Source organism: Heterodontus francisci, chromosome 36 (genome assembly GCF_036365525.1).
Source record: "Heterodontus francisci isolate sHetFra1 chromosome 36, sHetFra1.hap1, whole genome shotgun sequence".
NCBI lineage: Eukaryota > Metazoa > Chordata > Chondrichthyes > Heterodontiformes > Heterodontidae > Heterodontus > Heterodontus francisci.
Genome location: NC_090406.1, coordinates 50,866,389 through 50,888,559, shown reverse-complemented (window position 1 = coordinate 50,888,559; position 22,171 = coordinate 50,866,389). Strand labels below are relative to the sequence as shown.

Here is a 22,171-nt window from a genome sequence, read left to right as displayed (position 1 = left end):
TTCATGGCTGCCACTATCACCGCCTATTGATAGCTGCCAAGGGCATCAAGGACCTCCAGGTATGACTTTCCCTTCGGCTTGGTTCCATTGAACAGAACAGGATCAGGCTCCAAATGTCAGAGGCTCTGGTGCCTAGCACCAGGTGAGGTGCCTCAATTCAACACAACTAAGTCAGAGTAGGCTTTACTCCATCCACAGATTCAGGCTCAGGAATCCACTAACCGACCAGAGGATCTGGCAGGGTTTGCGTGCGTCCCATGTGCTCGTCTGGCTGAGGAAGTAGTGGGGAGGGAGGTTGGGGGGGGGGGGGGGGGGGATATTTGGGAGGAGTGCTACACACCCTTGGCAACTCTCAAACCACCTACAGTAGCAAATGCAATTCTTGGAGTGCTGATAAATTATTATCTTTTTGAAGTGATTAATTATCCAAAGAAAGCCAGGTGGGAAATGGAAAGGAAAAGCAAAATATCTGAAGCAGATATTTTATGAATGATGGCACACAAAAACCCCAGAAAGTTTCCTTAGGTGATTCTATTTGTACCAAATCTCAAGAAAGCTTTAAACCAACAATAATAATCACAATGCACAGAATGTTAGAATTTCATTTTTTACATCAATTTATACACATATTACAGATAACCCTAACCAATTCCATCCTGTAAGTTAGACTGACCAAGGTCACTTAGTATGATAAACTACAGAGCTTATGAAAGGAATAAAAAACAGACAATTGAAATCACTTCCTAGCTTTACAAATTAAAAATACAAAGAATATGCAAACAGCAGAGAATCTATACATCTTAAAACAATCCCAATCTCAATGAGACAATGCAGAACACAAGAGTTAAAACTAATTCAGGTACCTCGTTGACCAGTTGACAATACACAGGTTTACTTGCTTTGATAATTCAGTAATGCAATTACCATTTCACTCAGAGGCAGGAATAGAGTGCTATGTAAATATAACACTATTCTTTTGGTTTATAAGACACATTGCTTATGGGGAGTAAAGATTACCCTAGTGCATTATCCATGTGCACAATGTGCAAGTTTCAGTATTTAAATAATTCAATTCAGTTGTTTTAAATAAATCAAATTTGTATGAAGCAGATTCCTATCCAGTTAGAAGTTACTATCATGGGCACCAATGGGCCTCTGCATGACCCCGAGACCTTACCGTGTGTTGTAGCAAGCTCTGGTGTCCACACCACCGCTGTCCCAGGATCTGTGTCCACAGAACTGTTCACTGCTCCATCCTTTTATTTAGATTTTGAAATTTACTTATTTTCAGTCACATTTCGGATGCTTAATGTCTTTAAAAATTCTATAAGGAGGGGCTGCCAGCACTGTAGTAAAATGTGAGGGTAATGAATTAAATAGGAAGGGCTGGCTGGTTCGTATTACTATCCACCCTACAGAATGGTGTGTCACTCACACCATGTCCACCTTTTACCCAAAGTTTTGCATCATGTTAAAGGCTGCACCAGTCCTGGACAGGAATTGTGGACACTGAAGTAGAGGAAATGAAGTAGTGGATTTGGTGCAGCTCTGCACTTGAGACACTCACCACCTCAGGAAGTTTGCCTGCCTTGCAATGGGATTAACACTGGATGTATTTGGATCACTAAACCATTATAGAAATACTGGCTTCTATTGCTCCACTAAATTTGCAAATGGAGGGAAAACAAGTTCAAATCACTCAATAAGATGCAGATGAGGCATATATTCCCAGCACATTCTGGCTTTCTGCCTTAAATCCACCAGGAACCACCTGCAGTTCTTGTGCAGTTAGCACTAAAGCTCGATCTCTCAGTGGATGAGTTTTTTAAGTTTGATCTGCGGGTGGAGCAAATCATCGACCACAGTGAATGTAACTTTATACAACAGTCAAGCTTCACGAGCTGCCTTGGTTTGAATGTTGTAATTAAGTTACACCCTTTCAGCTATCCGCCAGGAATCCTGCAGTATAATCTTTAATTCAGCTTCATGCCCACAGTGGCCGCACTGTAGAAAGTTACTGACACATGCAACATTATTAGCTAAATGCTCAGAGATGGCTATAATGTCAGTAAACTGCATTAAGTTTAACAGGCAAGGCAATAGCAACCCTAAGTCCAAGTGTGTTACCACGTTAGTGAAACTGTGCATGACCTACCAGCAGCGGCTGAACCCCAGGGTTGTCAGTGTGTAGGTCAGCACATATAGCATGGGCAAGGCACACAGAAGGTGGCTCTGAAACTCAGAGCATCACTGTACACGTGCAGGAACATGTACCGCACAGGACACTGTGGGTACATCGGCGTTGATGCAGAAGTAACTAGTGTGTGGGCCAGTGTAACCTGGAGTATTATTTACTGCATGACACTCATAATAGCATCACCAGATTGATAGATTTTTGTTGTGCAAGGTATTAAGGGATATAGAACCAAGGCGGATAAATGCAGTTAAGATACAATCAGCAATTATCTAATTGAATGACGGAACACACTGGAAAGGCTGAATGGCCTACTCCTGTTCCTAAGTTCCCATACAACCGGAACTGCCAATAAAGCTAAATGCATTGCACCAAGAAACATGCCACATGACTTGAGTTTTAAGTTTTCAAAGGTATTGCGTGTTTTTCATTGTTTGCACATTGATCATGAGCCTGCACTCTTAATCTTTGCAAAGCAACCCCTTTGCCAACTGGTTTGGGTAATTTTTGCTCTATTGCAAAACTGTGCACTACACAAAGTAAAAATTTACAACACAGAAATTCTTTTCATCAGCAAAGGTAGGTAAAAAAAAAACACTAAGACTGTGCTTATTTTTGGGAGCACTTGGTATTACAAAATAAGATAATACATCTAAAAAATTTACATCAGTATATTTTCCAAACAGTTTTTTTTTTAAAAACTGAAGCAGAGATGACACAAAACTATTCCCTGGAAAATGACATTGAATGTATCTTTTCTCAGCTTCAGCAGTAGAGAATCGATTAGAAACATTGAACAGTTAAAGAGAAATTTTGGTTCAAAACAAAACTGCTGGGCTAGAAGTTCATGTGAAATCCACTTAGACGAGCAGATTCCAGATAAGCCACTACAATACACATTTTTAAACCCCTACCGTCTATAAACAGACTAGACCATTCCGATAACTATTCATCTCAAATATATTAATTTAGTTCACCTCCACCATCACATTCAGAGTTAATGCAAAACTTTTGAGGTCTGGATGTGTTGTCGTGTCTGATTTTATGGATTTAAAAAAAAGGTGAAAGGTTCATTAATTGCATTTAACACAATGAGCCAGTCATGCAGATGAGCTTCACAAAATGGAAGCACCATTGGTTTACAACCTTGAATGGGTTCCCAGCACATTTGTTAAAACCTCATGACTAAGTTGAGAACAGTATGTGAATGGTAGATTAGAGTTTTGAGAAGTTTCACATGGCGAGACAGAGCTTCATGATTCTAGTTTAAATTCCCAGGTGCAAGTGGCAACACTGCCAGTCGGTGAACGACAACCAGCCTAGCATCAACTGAATGTGCACCAACATACAGTGGCTAGCAGTCTGCAGACAGACACACGCTTCAAGATCAAGTGACAAGATTGGAGCTTTACACAAACTTGGTCATTTCAAAGCATTAAAATTTGCCAGTTTTTCCATGTGATGTCATGATTACAACATTAAGACACTAACCTGCGACGCACCAACACCTCTCCTGCTAAATGTCTGCCGATTCCCTAGAGCGGCAGAGAAATGCTCAAGAAAGTCTTGATTACTGGTTGGTTACTTCACAAATCTCATGGGTCAGAAGCTCAACAAAGAAATGACTGAAAATGTTTAACAATTACAACTATAGTAAACTGAAAGTGCACTTGTGACTATAAGGTAAATTCAGGACCCTGTACCTCCCAGGGTGTGCGTGTGTGCGACACACATCTCCAACCTGCACCAAGCTGTAAACACAGCTCCCCACTGGGGGATGGGAATCTCTGCATTTACCTTCATACAAAAAGACATTTGTCTGGAAAATGGAGACAGGGAAAAGAACACCCATAGACCTTATTTGATTGCAAAACTTGTTTGTTCACCCATTCTAAGGCAGTCCTGTACGTAAATCAGGTCCACTGCCCCTGTAAGATTTCGTGGAATTGATCCAATCACAATCAAAAATTATGACTGAATGAGGAACTGTGTACTTGGCACAAAACTTGAACAAAGTTCACACAAAGGTTGGTCCCCTTCCTGAGTCCCAATTATGTCACCATATCTGTCTCAGTCAGATCTGTTAGTGACCAAAAATCAAAACAAAAATGTCCTGCTCAACAGCAAATAAGGCTGCAGAGACCAGAATCTGTGCTCTGGCCTCAACTGTAATTTCCCTTCCATTGACAAAGTACTGTATTACATATTTTTAAAACTGCAATATACAACACAAAACTGGAGGGATAAGTAGACAAGGTACTTTTCTTAGGTTACTTTGTATATTTAGCGAGTGGATTTGTAAGCAATACGTTTGATGTTACTGAACCATCAGTAGCAAAAATAGGTATAAATGTCAGGTTTTAAAAGTTAGTTCACAGTCTCTGGGTCTCAGACCAGTGCAGGCACATTTCATCGAATATCCCAGTATCTTCCCTAAGGCACAGTTTAATGCATGTACTGGTATCCCTGATGCACAAAATGGAACCATACCCCATGAAAGGCATGTAATTAACTCATCGCTAGCTAATATATTGGGTAGCTAGGCTCATTGTCAACCATAAAATGGGTAAAATAAGGCAATTTCCCCCCAGTAGGTAACAGCATGCTAGCTGGAGTTGGCTTGTACGGTAAGTCACACAGAACCAAAGTGTCTAATGTTGGAGGGGTTGGTCAAAGCTAATAGGTTAATCCAACTCCTATTCAATGCTCAGTGCTCAGCAGAGGCAGCTGTCTCTGCAGACAAGTCCATGATTCCATTTAATCAGATAGTCTCCCAGCTGAAGGAAATGAACTGCTAGGAAGGTAAGATTTCACTCCCCGCCTTCTAACCCTCTACCTCCACCCTACTCAACTCATGGGCAGTCAAGGAGCTTTCCTGATGGTGTGCTGGGCCCTTTGCAGGAGCCTGATTCTCAGCTCCACAGGCCGGCCAGATGCAGTTCCTTGTACATGCAGAGTTAAAATTTTTAACAAAATGAATTGAATCTTGCAGAGCACATCTGAAGATAGACTGGAGTGGTACAGTCAGCTGATTGTGGTCTTGGGGGCTGGAACAACAGGCAAGATACATAACCAATTACAAAGGTAAACATTTTCTTGTATTTACAGAAGGAGAACATTGAGTTTCCTGCCATGCTCAAATTAGTGGCCAGTTAAACTCCCAGCTGCCTTTGCCTTTGAAGATATGTGCTTACCGTCAGTGGTTCTGCGATAACGAATAAAGTAGAAATTTGAAACAGGACTGTAAAACCAAAACCATTTTCATCTCAGCATTAAAATGGTCATTGCAAAATATTTTGCTTGGACTCTGCACACTAAGCAGCTACAACTATTTAATTCCAGTGGGCAAGGACTCCTTTTGGCCGATACTATTCTGCCTGCTGGACTGTCACTGCCCTGGTAACATGTCAGACACGTCAACTACCACTGCACCCAACCATTGAGGGCTGGAGGTGTAATACATTGGACTATTGCAGGCACCTTGTACATTTAGTTTCTGTGGTCTTCAGCAGGCCTTAGCCAAAGCCTGGAGGTTGGGTTATTCTTACTAACCCAGAGTCCTGGACAGATGCGAAAGTTTCACTGGAGGTTTCAATTGTTTCAGTCCAATTAGATTATATTGAATTCATCAGTTCCTGGTGAGCGGAGACATCCAGCTCCTGAAGGGAATGATTGAGGTCCACACGTTCCCGTTTGACAGGAGGCTCACTCAGTCCTCTTGAATCGGTATCCACCTCACTCTCCATCCCACTCCCATCATCTGTTCAAAAATTCATTTAAAGCAGAGTCATATACAATGCCACAAATCGGACTTTGGAATGCAAAGTTACATCCCTGATCAGGGATGTGCCAACTGAGAAATTAAAGCTATTAAACTACCATACAAATGAAAACTAAATTTAGTTTTTCCCAACAAGGTGACAAGTTAACGAACTCTTTCATCCTCTTCCTATCCTGATTTCTTTGCGTGTTTATACAGCAATACTTTAGGCAAACTATTAAATGGAGCTTCCATTTATTGTCCAAAAATAATTGATAGGTCTGGGGAAAAAGTCTGAGGCTGAAGGTTCAGATACAATCTTGAATAAACATTTAACACTTGTCTTTAGTCTCAACTACAAAGTCTGCTGCAGATCTATTGTCATTATAGAATCATATAATGTCTACAGCACATAAGGAGCCAATTCGCCCCATCGTGTCTGTGCTTGCTCTCCAAGAGCAACTGACCTAGTCCAACTCCCCTGGCCCTTTTCCCATAGCCCTGCAATTTTTTTCTGTTCAGATATTTGTGCAATTTTCTTTGGAAGGCCTTGATTAAATCTGTCTCCACCACACTTTCAGGCAGAGCATTCCAGATCCTAATCACTCGCTGCGTGAAAAAGGTTTTTCCTCATGTCGCCTCGGGTTCTTTTGCCAATCACCTTAAATTGGTGCCCTCTGGTTCTGGATCCTTTGGGAACAGTTTCTCCTTATTTACTCTGTTCACACCCCTCCATGAATTTGAACACCTCTATAAAATTTCCTCTTAATCTTCAATTCTCCAAGGAGAACAGGCCTAGTTTCTCCAACCTATCCACGCAGCTGAAGTCCCTCATCCCTGGAACCATTCTTGTAAATCTTTTCTGCATCCTTTCATGCCTTAACATTCTTCCTAAAATGTGATGTCCAGAACTGGACACAATACTAAGGCTGAACCAATGTTTTATACAGGTTTATCATAACTTCTTTGTTCTTGTACTCTATTCCTCTATTTATAAATCCAAGGATCATGCATACTTTATTAACCACTTTCTTAACCTGCACTGCAACCTTCATTGATTTGTGCACATATAACCCCAGGTCCCTCTGCTGCTGCACCCGTTTTAGAGCTCTCTTTAATTTATATTGCCTCTCCTCGTTCTTTCTACGAAAATGAACTACTTCATATTTCCTGCATTAAAGTTTATCTGCCACTTCACTGCCCATTCCATCAGCCCGTCTATGAAGTTGAAGTTTATTACTACCCTCCTCACAGATCACAATACTTCCAAGTTTTGTGTCACTTGCAAAATCTGAAATTGTGCCCTGTACATCCAAGTCTATGTCATTAATATATATCAAGAAAAGCAGGGGTCCTAGCACTGACCCCTGGGGAACCCCACTCTATACCTTCCTCCAGTCTGAAAAACAACTGTTCAGCACTACTCTGTTTCCTGTCACTCAGCCAATTCTGTATCCATGCTGCCACTGTCCCTCTTATTCCATGGGCTATAACTTTGCTGAAAAGCCTGTTATGTGGCACTTTATCAAATGCCTTTTGGAAGTCCATGTACACCACATCAAGCAGATTACTCTCAACAAAAAACTCAAGCAAGTTAGTTAAATATGATTTGCTCTCAACAAATCCATGCTGGCTTTCCTTAATTCATCGACATTTGTCCAAATGACTGATAATTTTGTCGTGAGTTATCGTTTCTAAAAGCTTTGCCATCACTGAGGTTAAACTGACTGGCCTGTAGTTGCTGGGCTTGCCCTTATATCCTTTTTAGAACAAGGGTGTAACATTTGCAATTCTCCAGACCACTGGCCCCACCCCTCTATCTAAGGAGGATTGGAAGATTATGGCTAGTGCCTCGGCAATTTCCACCCTTGCTTTTCTCAGTATCCTTGGATGCATCTCATCTGGTCCTGGTGATTTATCAATTTTAAGTACTGCTAGCCTAACTAGTACCTCCTCTTTATCAATTTTTAGCCCATCCAGTGTCCCATCCTCAGCATCTTCTTTCCTTAGTAAAGACTAGTGCAAAGTACTCATTTAGTACCTCAGCCACATCCCCAATTCCATATGTAAATCCCCTTTTAGGTCCCTAATCGGCCCCACTCCTCCTTTTACTTTTTACATGCCTATTTAGCTGCTAGTCTCACTTCATACTATCTCTTTGCTTCTTTATCCTCTCTGAACCTTCTATATTCAGCCTGGTTCTCAATTGTGTTATCCACCTGACATCTGCCATATGCACCCTTTTTCTGCTGTATTATAATAAAATGTGTAGCACTGGGAATCTCCATACCTGAAGCAGCACAAGATCAGAAAGCTCTTACCTTTCTCCATATGTAGAGGAGATATAGAACTGAGATCACCAAACTAGGAGAAACAGAACAGACAGCATTAGAACTCCATGCCACTCTGGTCCAGATTCATGTAACTTGGAAAATACTTCATATTTTTGTTATTCAACTTAAACTAACCAATAGTGCTAAAACAAAAATGGCATGTAAATTTCCTCAGATATATATTCCCTGTGCCCAAAAATCTCTCACAACAGATCAATAAAATATCCTGCCTTTTTTGTAAGATCTTCAGTCAGATTGGCTTCTCTTCCCCCAAGATCTAGCCTTGGCCTATTCCTCGTCTTCACTTATATACTGCTCCTTGACAGCATGATCCATAGACACGAGGTCAGTTTCCACATACATACTGTTAACACCCAGTTCTACCTCCCTACCACCTCCCAGCCCCATTTTCCCCCAACTCCACTGACGTTTAGCCGTCAGACTGCTTGTCCAATATCCAGTCTCATTCCATTAGCACAAACTCCAGATCCTTGCCAACAACTTTGATGCCCGTTCTTGACCATTAACAACTCCTACATTACCCTTTACTTAGCCCATCAGCCACTGAAACCCTCATACATGCCTTTGCCACCTCCAGAATTGATGATTCCAATTCTCAGCCTCCCCTAACCTTTCCTTCTTTGGCTTGGTAAGAGTTTCCTTTATGGTTCTCGGAAGCGCTTTTGGACATTTTTATAGATTATGTAAATACAAATTAACTATTGCTTCATGAGTAATCCCCAAATAAATTGAAAAAACGTGTACATTTTTCTATCCTCCATAAAACCCACCCCACAGCCTACATTGGTTAAAGACCACACTACTGGTCACTTGCATACCTCTCCCATCACTGCTATAGGAGTCTCGCCTGTCGCTAGGGCTACACGATGCTCCACCAGATAAAACATGTACTCGTCGTAAAGCAGGCGGATCAGATGAAAAGAACCAAAGCTGGCGGCACTACGCAAGGTCAGATCACGAATAACCATGGAACTGAAATAAAAGCATTACATGAGCAACTTAAAATCATGTAATATAAAATACATCTATTAAACACCTCTCCTATCTGGAGGTTTCTTCAGGTAGACAGAAGACACGCAAAAGTGAACATTCCTTGGCTGCCACTGTAGTTTGATGCATAAAATCAATAGGACAGTTTACTTTGATGCTGAATGTTCATTCATGGCACCCGCCCCCCCTCCTTCCCCCCCCACCCCCCACTTCCCCAAGGCACGGAATCTTGCTGGCATATGGTTCTGGGCACTCACTATTCTGGCACTTAATCCATTCTTCATGCAGGTGTCCAGATGGTGCTGGCAAGCTGTTCAACTATGGGGGAGGGGGGAATTCACACCCAAGCCCAATCCTGTCCTCACTGACATCCACGTGTTTTCCAGCAAGGGTCATTAGATGATCTTCCTTGCAAAGCCCAAGGATGATGAGGCCTCTACTGTTGTTCCAGCTGAGTTCAGCTGCTCAGCACAGACTGCGAACTGAAAGTAGCATCTTCTACACTTATATGGTTTAGTGCCACACTGGGTGCTGTGTTAGGTCAGCGAGCCACCCACACTGGATGCTGTGTTAGGTCAGCGAGCCACCCACACTGGGTGCTGTGCTAGGTCACCGAGCCACCCACCCACACAGTGTTGTGTTACGTCACCGAGCCATCCATCAACACTGGGTGCTGTGTTACGTCACCGAGCCATCCATCAACACTGGGTGCTGTGTTACGTCACCGAGCCATCCATCAACACTGGGTGCTGTGTTAGGTCAGCGAGCCACCCACCCACACAGTGTTGTGTTACGTCACCGAGCCATCCATCAACACTGGGTGCTGTGCTAGGTCACCGAGCCACCATGCAGTAACCAATATAGCGCTTATTCCTTTTTTTCTCCACCAATGAGAACTGCTACCGCAATGTGCCAGCCTAAATTGGGCAAAAGCTATTTTGATGATTAGTGCTTTAATGCTGAGAGACAGAGGAAAGTTTACAGGGCACCATGGCAAAAAATAATTTTTGGATTTTTTTTGAATCCATCTGCAAACATGACCACAGTGGAAATTAGCTCCTCAAATTATTGTGGAGATTCTTCGATGACTTTGCATCACTAACCTAGATGCATCTTGAAATATCTGAAAGTGCACTTGGTGATTTAGTTCAATTTACTCCACTTCTCATGCCTGTGTCACAAATACTTTCGGAATTATTTCTTTGTGGCATTGGAATTAGTTTATCTCAATGAAGATGTATTTAACAAAGCAATTTTGCACTTTAATGAGAGAAATTTGCTATATGGGACCAGTGGTTATTTTTGTTTAAACATAAATTTTCAGAACAGTAATATTTAAACAAATGAACCTTTAGGCCAAAGCAAGGCAACATCAATAATCTCTCGAGTTTTAAAATGAAGGGAACAAATGGGTCTATGGTTTTAGAATTCGTATGTACATTCTTTGAGAAACCATTATAAAGATTTAGAATTCTTTTACTCTTGCTAATCAGTCCCTGGTATTGGAGCTCAGAGACCCACTCAAGATGCTCCTGCCCTTTTTAACCTTATGCCAGTGCTGAAGATAGTGACTCTCAACTGTGAAAAGTGACAGAATCCAGCACCACATTTTTACTTACAAAGTTTCTGTGGGATTGTGCGAATTCCACATTTGAACTGTTAGAACCAGGATACTCAGCTATTTTTTAAATATATTATATATAAAACAAGTACAGCTGGCAGTAGCAGAAGGGCATGTATTCAGTGAACAGCGCTCAAATGCACGAGTGCCTTTGTTCCAGAGCACTGCTTTTAAGTAATCAGATCTGAACTTTCAGATCGCACAACCATCTCCTCATAATTATGAGCATTAATTCCATTTGTGAAAAGCTGGGTCACTACATATCACAAAAATGGGTACCTAAGAGAGATCATTGGAGTTGAGACGAATGAGAGGTGATCTTATTGAAACATGTAAGATTCTGAGGGGGTTTGACAGGGTAGATGCTGAGAAGATGTTTCCTCTTGTGGGGGAACCTAGAACTAGAGGACAGTTCCAAAATAAGACACAGATGAGGAGGAATTTCTTCTCTCAGAGTGTCATTAATCTTTGGCATTCTCTACTCCAGAGAGCAAGGAGGCTGGGTCATTGAATATATTCAGGGCTGAGTTGGACAGATTTTTGACTTACAAGGGAATCAAGGGTTATGGGGGGCTGGCGAGGAAAATGGAGTTGAGGTCATGATCAGATCAGATTAGCTATGATCTGATTGACTGGCAAAGCAGACTCAAGGGGCAGAGTGGCCTACTCCTGCTCCTATTTCTTATGTTCTTATGCCATTCAGCCCATCTAGACCCTACCAGACACCTACGATTCCTCCACCCTCTGTGTCTGATTGCCTCTTCAATGACTGAGTTTTGCCCCCATTGACCATTCTATGCATTAATCATTGTGAAGAACATCTTCCTAGTTTCAGCCATGAACCTATCCTTTATCAGTTTGTACCCATGTCTACTTGCTCTATAGTTATGATTTAATTTGAAAGAGTGCTCACGATTAACCGTTTCAATTCCATTTTGGATTCTTATCCCATTAAGGTTCCCTCCATGCAGCTCCTTTCGAACCTGAAAATTTGTTCCACCCTATCCTCATAATTCAGTGCTCCAGTACTGTGGCTCTTTTCTACTCTTCCAGGGCTTCAATGTCTGCTATATGCCTTGATAACTAGAATTGAACACAGTATTCAAGGTGCAGCCTTACTAAAGGACCATGTAGCTTCAGTACAATGGCCTGACACTTAGTCTACTGATCTGACAATATGACTCAGCATTCTGATTACTCCCTTAATTGCTGCACTGCAATAACTGAACAAGCTCTGTTGAGCTCCCAGACCTTTTTCGGTTGCTTCCTCAGAGTTCAACAGAGTCAAGCATGACCACCAGCCGCCCCCACCCCAACATCTTTTTCTCCCAACACTTATCGGTATGGGTTTTCACCTGTCATGGCTCTGCCTTACAAATGTTGTCTAGGACATTCTGCATTTCTTCAGCTACCTCAGGGGACTTGACTGTGCTGTATATGGATTTCAGTAAGGCGTTTGATAAGGTTCCCCACGGTAGGCTATTGCAGAAAATACGGAAGTATGGGGTTGAAGGTGATTTAGAGCTTTGGATCAGAAATTGGCTAGCTGAAAGAAGAGAGAGGGTGGTGGTTGATGGCAAATGTTCATCCTGGAGTTTAGTTACTAGTGGTGTACCGCAAGGATCTGTTTTGGGGCCACTGCTGTTTGTCATTTTGATAAATGACCTGGATGAGGGTGTAGAAGGGTGGGTTAGTAAATTTGCAGATGACACGAAGGTCGGTGGAGTTGTGGATAGTGCCGAAGGATGTTGTAGGGTACAGAGGGACATAGATAGGCTGCAGAGCTGGGCTGAGAGATGGCAAATGGAGTTTAATGCGGAAAAGTGTGAGGTGATTCACTTTGGAAGGATATAACAGGAATGCAGAGTACTGGGCTAACGGGAAGATTCTTGGTAGTGTAGATGAACAGAGAGATCTTGGTGTCCAGGTACATAAATCCCTGAAAGTTGCTATCCAGGTTAATAGAGCTGTTTAGAAGGCATATGGTGTGTTAGCTTTTATTAGTAGGGGGATCGAGTTTCGGAGCCACGAGATCATGCTGCAGCTGTACAAAACTCTGGTGAGGCCGCACCTGGAGTATTGCGTGCAGTTCTGGTCACCGCATTATAGGAAGGATGTGGAAGCTTTGGAAAGGGTGCAGAGGAGATTTACTAGGATGTTGCCTGGTATGGAGGGAAGGTCTTACGAGGAAAGGCTAAGGGACTTGAGGTTGTTTTTGTTAGAGAGAAGGAGGAGGAGAGGTGACTTAATAGAGACATATAAGATAATCAGAGGGTTGGACAGGGTGGATAGTGAGAGTCTTTTTCCTCGGATGGTGATGGCAAACACGAGGGGACATAGCTTTAAGTTGAGGGGTGATAGATATAGGACAGATGTCAGAGGTAGTTTCTTTACTCAGAGAGTAGTAGGGGCGTGGAACGCCCTGCCTGCAACAGTAGTAGACTCGCCAACTTTAAGGGCATTTAAGTGGTCATTGGATAGACATATGGATGAAAATGGAATAGTGTAGGTCAGATGGTTTCACAGGTCGGCGCAACATCGAGGGCCGAAGGGCCTGTACTGCGCTGTAATGTTCTAATTCTAATTCTACTAGTTTAATGCAAAGAACTCAAAAGCACAACTGTGAGCTTACAAACCTGTAGAAGGACCATTTTAGCAGGAATTGACGGGCAGCCTTAGGGAAGCTGGGGCTTCCTTCATGTGGCTTCAGGACCTGATTTACGACATTATCAAGCCAAGAGGCCCACTCATCAAGAGAGCTTTGCTGCTGTAGAGTCATCTTAAAATCCTGTTCCAGTCGTTGCACCATTCCCTCTTCACATTGACAAACCCATGATGCTTGCTCCTGTTACAACAAAATCAAAGAATGATAATTGTTCTGAGTTACAGTTGCAATATTGCTCATATATACAAGTACTGTATTATGAGTCAGAGTCATTTACGGCATAAATGGAGGCCATTCGGCCCATCAAGTTCATGCCGGCTTTCCGTGGAGCAAACTACAACTTAAACATTCCTTTTAAAATGTACGTTTCTCCCACCTTGGAACTTTACATTTTGATGCAGCCCTTTTTTTTTTAAACCTTATAGGGATTTACAGGACTCTTATCTAACATATATCTGAAGAGTTCCACTGCTGACCGGTTAACCACTTTGTTAACTTTTCTGCCCTGTTAATTTGGACCTGAACGTTGCCCTTTTCCAATCCAGCACCAGTGCCTTTAGACTCTTCACTTTCCTTTTCTGTTCTTATACTGACTCGAACTATGCTAAGGTCATCATTTCCCAATTATGCTCACTTCATTTCCCAGTACTAAAACAAGAAGGGTCACTGACCCGAAACGTTAACTCTGCTTCTCTTTCCACAGATGCTGCCAGACCTGCTGAGTGATTCCAGCATTTCTTGTTTTTGTTTCAGATTTCCAGCATCCGCAGTATTTTGCTTTTACTAAAACAAACAATGCTCTTTACCGAGAAAAAGATTGATTGAGGAAGCAGTCCTGGATTCTTAAATGCGCTCTCCACTGCGAACACAAGCACAACCTTTACTTCAGTCTATCTTGGGCTTGTTAGAATCATCATTACCATATTCTTACACATCTCTGAACTACTTGCAGATCTCCCCCTTCATCTGATCACCATTGTAAGATAGTATTTCTATTTGTGTGGATTGTGTCTCAACACAACCCACGTATGTTCTAAAGCCGTGACAGGACCCTTCACTAACACTTCCAACCCTACTCCCCTCCCCATCTCTCATGAAAATATTACAACCAGGGATATTAAGTTCCCAGTCCTGTCCAAAACTGAACTGTGTCTGTTATAAATACAGTATCACATCCCTCCATAGTTATTAATGCTACTAACTCTCCAATTCTGTTTGGAGTGTTCTGTATATTCTACACACCGCTCAATCCTGACTCCGGTTTTTTGGAGTGTTGACCCTTACTCTTTTTCCAGGTTTTTTCATTTAGATTTTATTTGGAATTATTTTCTTTTCCTGAAACAGCATTTTTTTTTTTAAAGACTGCTCACTACCTCATAATCTCACCATAAACAATGACTTAATCTTTAATCTTTTCCTTCATTCAATCTATTGCTAACATAGCAAAATAAGTCCCATATGGCAAGAATCTGCTTTTAAGACAAATGTATTTTGAAAAACATCAATGACTTCGTTAGTAAACATATTGTTGGTGGTATTACAGATCACATACAAATAAGAGGGTTGTGTTAAGACACACACATTACTACATACAGATCAGAAAGCTCCACATGTAATCTATTATCCTGAGTTAGTTCATCTCCACTACAGCAGTAGCTGGCCTGAGTGAACTTAAAGCTGAACAAGAAAAAAAAAGTATCTTCTTGATCAATGTGAAAGTATATACGTGCCAATGTAGGGCGAGAGCAAGATCTGGTTCAACTGTGATTTGTAGAAACTGAAATGTGACTTTGTGTATAAATGAATGTAGCAGTATCCCAGGTGAACAAGAACTTGGTTCATCACCTAGTTGTGATGGACAGGCTGAATGACCCACTAGGTCTTTTCCTGTCCATCATTCTAACTACAGGCCTCCATGAATGATGCACAAATAATCTAACAAACTCTAAAACTCAGACTACTGTACATCAGCTTTATCTAAAATAACATTAGGAGGAAGAGTAAAAATAGCTGCAACAGCTAAATCACAGTGGTTCTCATTTAGCTTAAAGAACCTAATACAAAACAATAAAGTGAGTAGAATCTCTCATAGATCTTGATATCACAGAGTTTCAGCCAACATCTGTGATTTGAATCTTATATACAAAGAGTTATTCAAGGCCAAGCTGATAAGCACAGTAAGGGGCCCCCTTCCATAGTCCCACTTTGCTCTGAAGTCCAAACTGAGCAATGGGAGATCTTGTAGAAATTGAAGGAGACATTTTAAGCTTTTCACAATGCTGTCAAGCTATTAACTCCAGTGAAGAAATATTTAAATATGGAGCTGCTTTGTAATTGAAAGAAGTCTGATGGCCAAACCATCACAGGCACGTCCACTGTCTGAGTTCCTTGCCAAACAGCAGGAAGGAGCTGGCATCTGTGGAAACTTCCCAGGAGAGGGGTGGGTAAAACAGGTGGGAAATTTAAAAAACGTATTCAAAGAAACAGCAGCATTTACTTAGTGCCTTTAACAATAAGTTGTATTTACAGAGTGCCTTTAATGTAGAATATCACAAAGTATTTCACCACGAGAAATAAAAATGGAACAGATGGCAAGTTGTGGTGAGAGTTAACCAGAGACCTGATCAGAATGTATTTCAAGGCATTTTTTCAAGGCAGATGGGAGAGAAATAAGATAGGCAAAGGAGTTTATAGAGAGAGTTCTAAAGAATGGGATTGAGTTTACTGAAGAGTCTGCCACCAATGGTCTGCTGAGAGGGGGAAAGGAGATGCATAGAAAACCAGGGTTGGAGCATCAAAGGCTTACACAAGGGATCCAATGCTACAGGATGTTGCAAAGGTGAGGGCAGAGTGAGGTGTGACCGTACAGATTGGAAGGTGAGGAACAATATTTTAAATTCAATGCACTGGGGACAGGAAGGTGGTGTAGATCTGTGTGTCCAGGAGTAACTGCTGAGCGAGACTTACTGCAGGGAAAGACAGACAGCTGATTTTTGAAAAGGTTGGAATTAACGGTGAGATGAAGGTTCAGCACACCCTGATTCTGCCTAATTGCATGACCAGGAAGATGTTGAAATCATTGACAAGGAACCAGAGTTCGTTGTGCAGCTTTTCCAGGAGCACAGGCATTGCGAGCGAGGAGTGAACAGCTGGGAAGTCAATTTCATCAGGAGTTTCGGTGGAGCAGGGACTGCTGGGTAAGTAGAAACCTATATATTTGGGCTGTTTCTGAACCCGAGACACTACTCTTGTAGTGTCTCCCACCCGCCCTCCTCCTCTTACCAAAAAAAAAAGGACTCGCTTGTGTGTAGATAAGGTAAGGCTTTTTCTATTTCTCTTCTTGTTTTATCGTGTGATTGGTTAAAAACTTGGGAATTTAGAATAGTGGGAATGGAGGTTAAGGCATTTGAATGTTCCTCCTGCAGAATGTGGGAGGTAAGGGTCGCCAAGGGTGTCCCTGCTGACTGCATCTGCGGGAAGTGCACCCAGCTCCAGCTCCTCGAGGACCGCGTTAGGGAACTGGAGCTGGAAGAACTTCGGATCATTCGGGAGGTGGAGGGGATTATTGAGAGGAGTTATCGGGAGGCAGTCACACCTCAGGTAAAAGAAGAAGGTAGATGGGTTACCGTCAGGGGAAGGAGAGGGAACCAGCAGGCAATGCAGGGATCCCCTGTGGACGTTTCCCTCAACAACAGGTATACCGTTTTGGATACTGTGGGGGGAGACGACTTACCAGGGGTAGGCAATGGGATACAGGTCTCTGGCGCAGAGTCTGTCCCTGTTGCTCAGAAGGGAAGGGGTAAGAGGAGCAGAGCATTAGTCATTGGGGACTCCATAGTTAGGGGAACAGATAGGAGGTTTTGTGGGAACGAGAGAGACTCACGGTTGGTGTGTTGCCTCCCAGGTGCCAGGGTACGTGATGTCTCGGATCGTGTTTTTGGGATCCTCAAGGGGGAGGGGGAGCAGCCCCAAGTCGTGGTACACATAGGCACCAACGACATAGGTAGGAAGACAGATGGGGATTTAAGGCAGAAATTCAGGGAGCTAGGGTGGAAGCTTAGAGCGAGAACAAACAGAGTTGTTATCTCTGGGTTGTTGCCCGTGCCACGTGCTAGCGAAGTGAGGAAGAGGGAGAGAGAGGAGTTGAACACGTGGCTGCAGGGATGGTCTAGGAGGGAGGGTTTTGGTTTCCTGGATAATTGGGGCTCTTTCTGGGATAGGTGGGACCTCTACAAACAGGATGGTCTTCACCCGAACCAGAGGGGTACCAATATCCTGGGGGGGAGAATTGCTGGTGCTCTTCGGGGGGGTTTAAACTAATTCAGCAGGGGGATGGGAACCTAAATTGTAGTTCCAGTGTGCAGGATGTTGAGAGTAGTGAGGTCAGGGATAAGGTTATAAGGACACAAGAGGGCACTGGCAAGCAAGAGCTTGGTTTAAAATGTGTCTACTTCAACGCCAGGAGCATCCGGAATAAGGTGGGTGAGCTTGCAGCATGGGTTGGTACCTGGGATCTCGATGTTGTGGCCATTTCAGAGACATGGGTGGAGCAGGGACAGGAATGGATGTTGCGGGTTCCGGGATTTAGATGTTTCACTAAGAACAGAGAAGATGGTAAAAGAGGGGGGGGGTGTGGCATTGTTAATCAAGGAAAGTATTACAGCGGCAGAAAGGACGTTTGAGGACTTGTCTACTGAGGTAGTCTGGGCCGAGGTTAGAAACAGGAGAGGAGAGGTCACCCTGTTGGGAGTTTTCTATAGACCTCCAAATAGTTCCAGAGATGTAGAGGAAAGGATAGCAAAGATGATTCTTGACAGAAGCGAGAGTAACAGGGTAGTGGTTATGGGGGACTTTAACTTTCCAAATATTGACTGGAAATACTATAGTTCGAGTACTTTAGATGGGGCAGTTTTTGTCCAGTGTGTGCAGGAGGGTTTTCTGACAGTATGTAGACAGGCCAACCAGGGGCGATGCCACATTGGATTTGGTACTGGGTAATCAACCCGGCCAGGTGTTAGATTTAGAAGTTGGTGAGCACTTTGGTGATAGTGATCACAATTTGGTTAGGTTTACCTTAGCGATGGGCAGGGACAGGCATATACAGCAGGGCAAGAATTATAGCTGGGGGAAAGGAAATTATGATGCGATTAGGCAAGATTTAGGATGCGTAGGATGGGGAAGGAAACTGCAGGGGATGGGCACAATCGAAATGTGGAGCTTATTCAAGGAGCAGCTACTGCATGTCCTTAATAAGTATGTACCTGTCAGGCAGGGAGGAAGTTGTCGAGCGAGCGAGCCATGGTTTACTAAAGAAGTTGAAGAGCTTGTCAAGAGGAAGAAGAAGACTTATGTTAGGATGAGACGTGAAGGCTCAGTTAGGGCGCTTGAGAGTTACAAGCTAGCCAGGAAGGATCTAAAGGGAGAGATAAGAAGAGCAAGGAGAGGACACGAGAAGTCATTGGCGGATAGGATCAAAGAAAACCCTAAGGCTTTCTATAGGTATATCAGGAATAAAAGAATGACTAGAGTTAGATTAGGGCCAATCAAGGATAGTAGTGGGAAGTTGTGTGTGGAATCGGAGGAGATAGGGGAAGTGTTAAATGAATATTTTTCGTCAGTATTTACAGTGGAGAAAGAAAATGTTGTCGAGGAGAATACTGAGATTCAGACTACTAGGCTAGATGGGATTGAGGTTCACAAGGAGGAGGTGTTAGCAATTTTGGAAAGTGTGAAAATAGATAAGTCCCCTGGGCCAGATGGGATTTATCCTAGGATTCTCTGGGAAGCCAGGGAGGAGATTGCAGAGCCTTTGTCCTTGATTTTTATGTCATCATTGTCGTCAGGAATAGTGCCGGAAGACTGGAGGATAGCAAATGTTGTCCCCTTGTTCAAGAAGGGGAGTAGAGACAGCCCTGGTAATTATAGACCTGTGAGCCTTACTTCGGTTGTGGGTAAAATATTGGAAAAGGTTATAAGAGATAGGATTTATAATCATCTTGAAAAGAATAAGTTCATTAGAGATAGTCAGCACGGTTTTGTGAAGGGTAGGTCGTGCCTCACAAACCTTATTGAGTTTTTTGACAAGGTGACCAAACAGGTGGATGAGGGTAAAGCCGTGGATGTGGTCTATATGGATTTCAGTAAGGCGTTTGATAAAGTTCTCCACAGTAGGCTATTGCAGAAAATACAGAAGTATGGGATTGAAGGTGAATTAGTGCTTTGGATCAGAAATTGGCTAGCTGAAAGAAGAGAGAGGGTGGTGGTTGATGGCAAATGTTCATCCTGGAGTTTAGTTACTAGTGGTGTACCGCAAGGATCTGTTTTGGGGCCACTGCTGTTTGTCATTTTTATAAATGACCTGGATGAGGGTGTAGAAGGGTGGGTTAGTGAATTTGCGGATGACACGAAGGTCGGTGGAGTTGTGGATAGTGCCGAAGGATGTTGTAGGTTACAGAGGGACATAGATAGGCTGCAGAGCTGGGCTGAGAGATGGCAAATGGAGTTTAATGCGGAAAAGTGTGAGGTGATTCACTTCGGAAGGAGTAACAGGATTGCAGAGTACTGGGCTAATGGGAAGATTCTTGGTGGTGTAGATGAGCAGAGAGATCTTGGTGTCCAGGTACATAAATCCCTGAAAGTTGCCACCCAGGTTAATAGAGCTGTTTAGAAGGCATATGGTGTGTTAGCTTTTTTTAGTAGGGGGATCGAGTTTAGGAGCCACGAGGTCATGCTGCAGCTGTACAAAACTCTGGTGCGGCCGCACCTGGAGTATTGCGTGCAGTTCTGGTCACCGCATTATAGGAAGGATGTGGAAGCTTTGGAAAAGGTGCAGAGGAGATTTACTAGGATGTTGCCTGGTATGGAGGGAAGGTCTTACGAGGAAAGGCTGAGGGACTTGAGGTTGTTTTCGTTAGAGAGAAGGAGGAGGAGAGGTGACTTAATAGAGACATAAGATAATCAGAGGGTTGGACAGGGTGGATAGTGAGAGTCTTTTTCCTCGGATGGTGATGGCATACACGAGGGGACATAGTTTTAAGTTGAGGGGTGATATAGGACAGATGCCAGAGGTAGTTTCTTTACACAGAGAGTAGTAGGGGCGTGGAACGCCCTGCCTGCAACAGTAGTAGACTCGCCAACTTTAAGGGCATTTAAGTGGTCATTGGATAGACATATGGATGAAAATGGAATAGTGTAGGTCAGATGGTTTCACAGGTCGACGCAACATCGAGGGCTGAAGGGCCTGTACTGCGCTGTAATGTTCTATGTTCTATAACTAAAAATGCAAGGCTTCGATCTTCCTGATGTCAAGTTGGAGGAAATTTTGACAATCCACGACTTAATATCAGACAGCCAGTGTGACAGGACAGAGGTGGCTATTTGTTCAAGAGACCTGGAGGAAAGGTAGATTCGGACATCATTCATATATAAAGGGAAGTTGACCCTGTGCTTGTGGATGATGTTACTGTGGGCTGAATGTATGTAAGGAAAAGGAGGGGCCTCAAGGATAATTGATCCTTGGGGAACTCTGAAGGTGACTGCAAGACTGGTAGAGAAAAATATTACTGGGTATGGCAACTTTGGGACAACTAAGTGTGGAACCAAGCAAGTGCAATCCAACTGAACTGCACAATGGAGGGGAACAGTATGGTCAACTGCGTTGAAAGATAGAAATCAAGAATGACCAGAGGGCTAATGCACAGTGGTCACTGTCACAGAGGATACTGCTTATGATTTTGGTCGGGGTGCTTTTGTCACAAAGAAATATTTAAATATGGAGCTGCTTTGTAATTGAAAGAACCAGAGACAGACTAAAAGAACTTTTACAGGGAGTTTTGAGAGAAATGGGCAGACAGCTAGCACAGAGTGTGAAGCTGGGAGTTTGGTGAGTGAGGGGGTTTGGTGAAGAGGGGAAAGAGGTGCTCCTTCTATTTTTTTCAACTTCCAGTCGTTGGCAAGTTTTCTTCCTTTGTCTTCAAGCGAGGAGAGTGCAACTTAACTCATAAGCCGACTGGTCAGTGAGTATCCACTATAAAGGGACTGTGTGTAAATAGCTGCATAATAGAAAAATGTAAAAGTTTTAAATAACCCTTAACTACCTACAGGAGAACAGGAGAAGGAACTGATTGGTGAGTGAGGGTCAGTAATTCTACATTATGGAAGAGATGGTGGTGTACTGGTAATGTCACTGAACTAGTAATCCAGAGAGCCAGGCTGATGCCCTGGGAACATCAGTTCAAATTCCACACAGCAGCTGGCGGAATTTAAATTCAATGAATAAAAATCTGGAATTGAAAGTTTGTCTCAGTAACGGTGACATAAAACTATCAATTGTCGTAACAACCCACCTGGTTCATTAATATCCTTCAGGGAAGGAAACCTGCCAACCTTACCTGGTCTGGCCTACATGCGACTCCAGACCCACAGCAATGTGGTTGACTCTTAACTGCCCTCTGAAATGGCCGAGCAAGCCACTCAGTTGCCAAGGACAATTAAGGATGAGCAACAAATGCTGGCCTTGCCAGCAACACCCACATCCCATGAAAGAATAAAAAAAACTTGTTGTTAGTGGAATTTTTAAGTAAGGTTA

The 22,171-nt window shown here is 42.9% G+C and overlaps 1 protein-coding gene across 5 annotated transcripts in view; it reads right to left on the bottom strand.

The window, feature by feature from the left end:
• Positions 1-537: 537 nt before the first annotated feature.
• The window catches only part of LOC137351813 (DNA-binding protein RFX2-like), a 149,316-nt gene continuing 127,682 nt past the window's right edge, over positions 538-22,171 (bottom strand). For all 5 annotated transcript variants that reach the window (XM_068016671.1, XM_068016668.1, XM_068016669.1 and 2 more), the window contains 4 exons: positions 13,556-13,764; positions 9,127-9,280; positions 8,276-8,318; positions 538-5,954 (listed from right to left, as the gene is read on the bottom strand). In XM_068016671.1, coding sequence (XP_067872772.1) covers positions 5,809-5,954; positions 8,276-8,318; positions 9,127-9,280; positions 13,556-13,764 — 552 coding nt within the window. In that variant the 3' untranslated portion in view covers positions 538-5,808. The remainder of the gene's footprint in view (positions 5,955-8,275; positions 8,319-9,126; positions 9,281-13,555; positions 13,765-22,171) is intronic.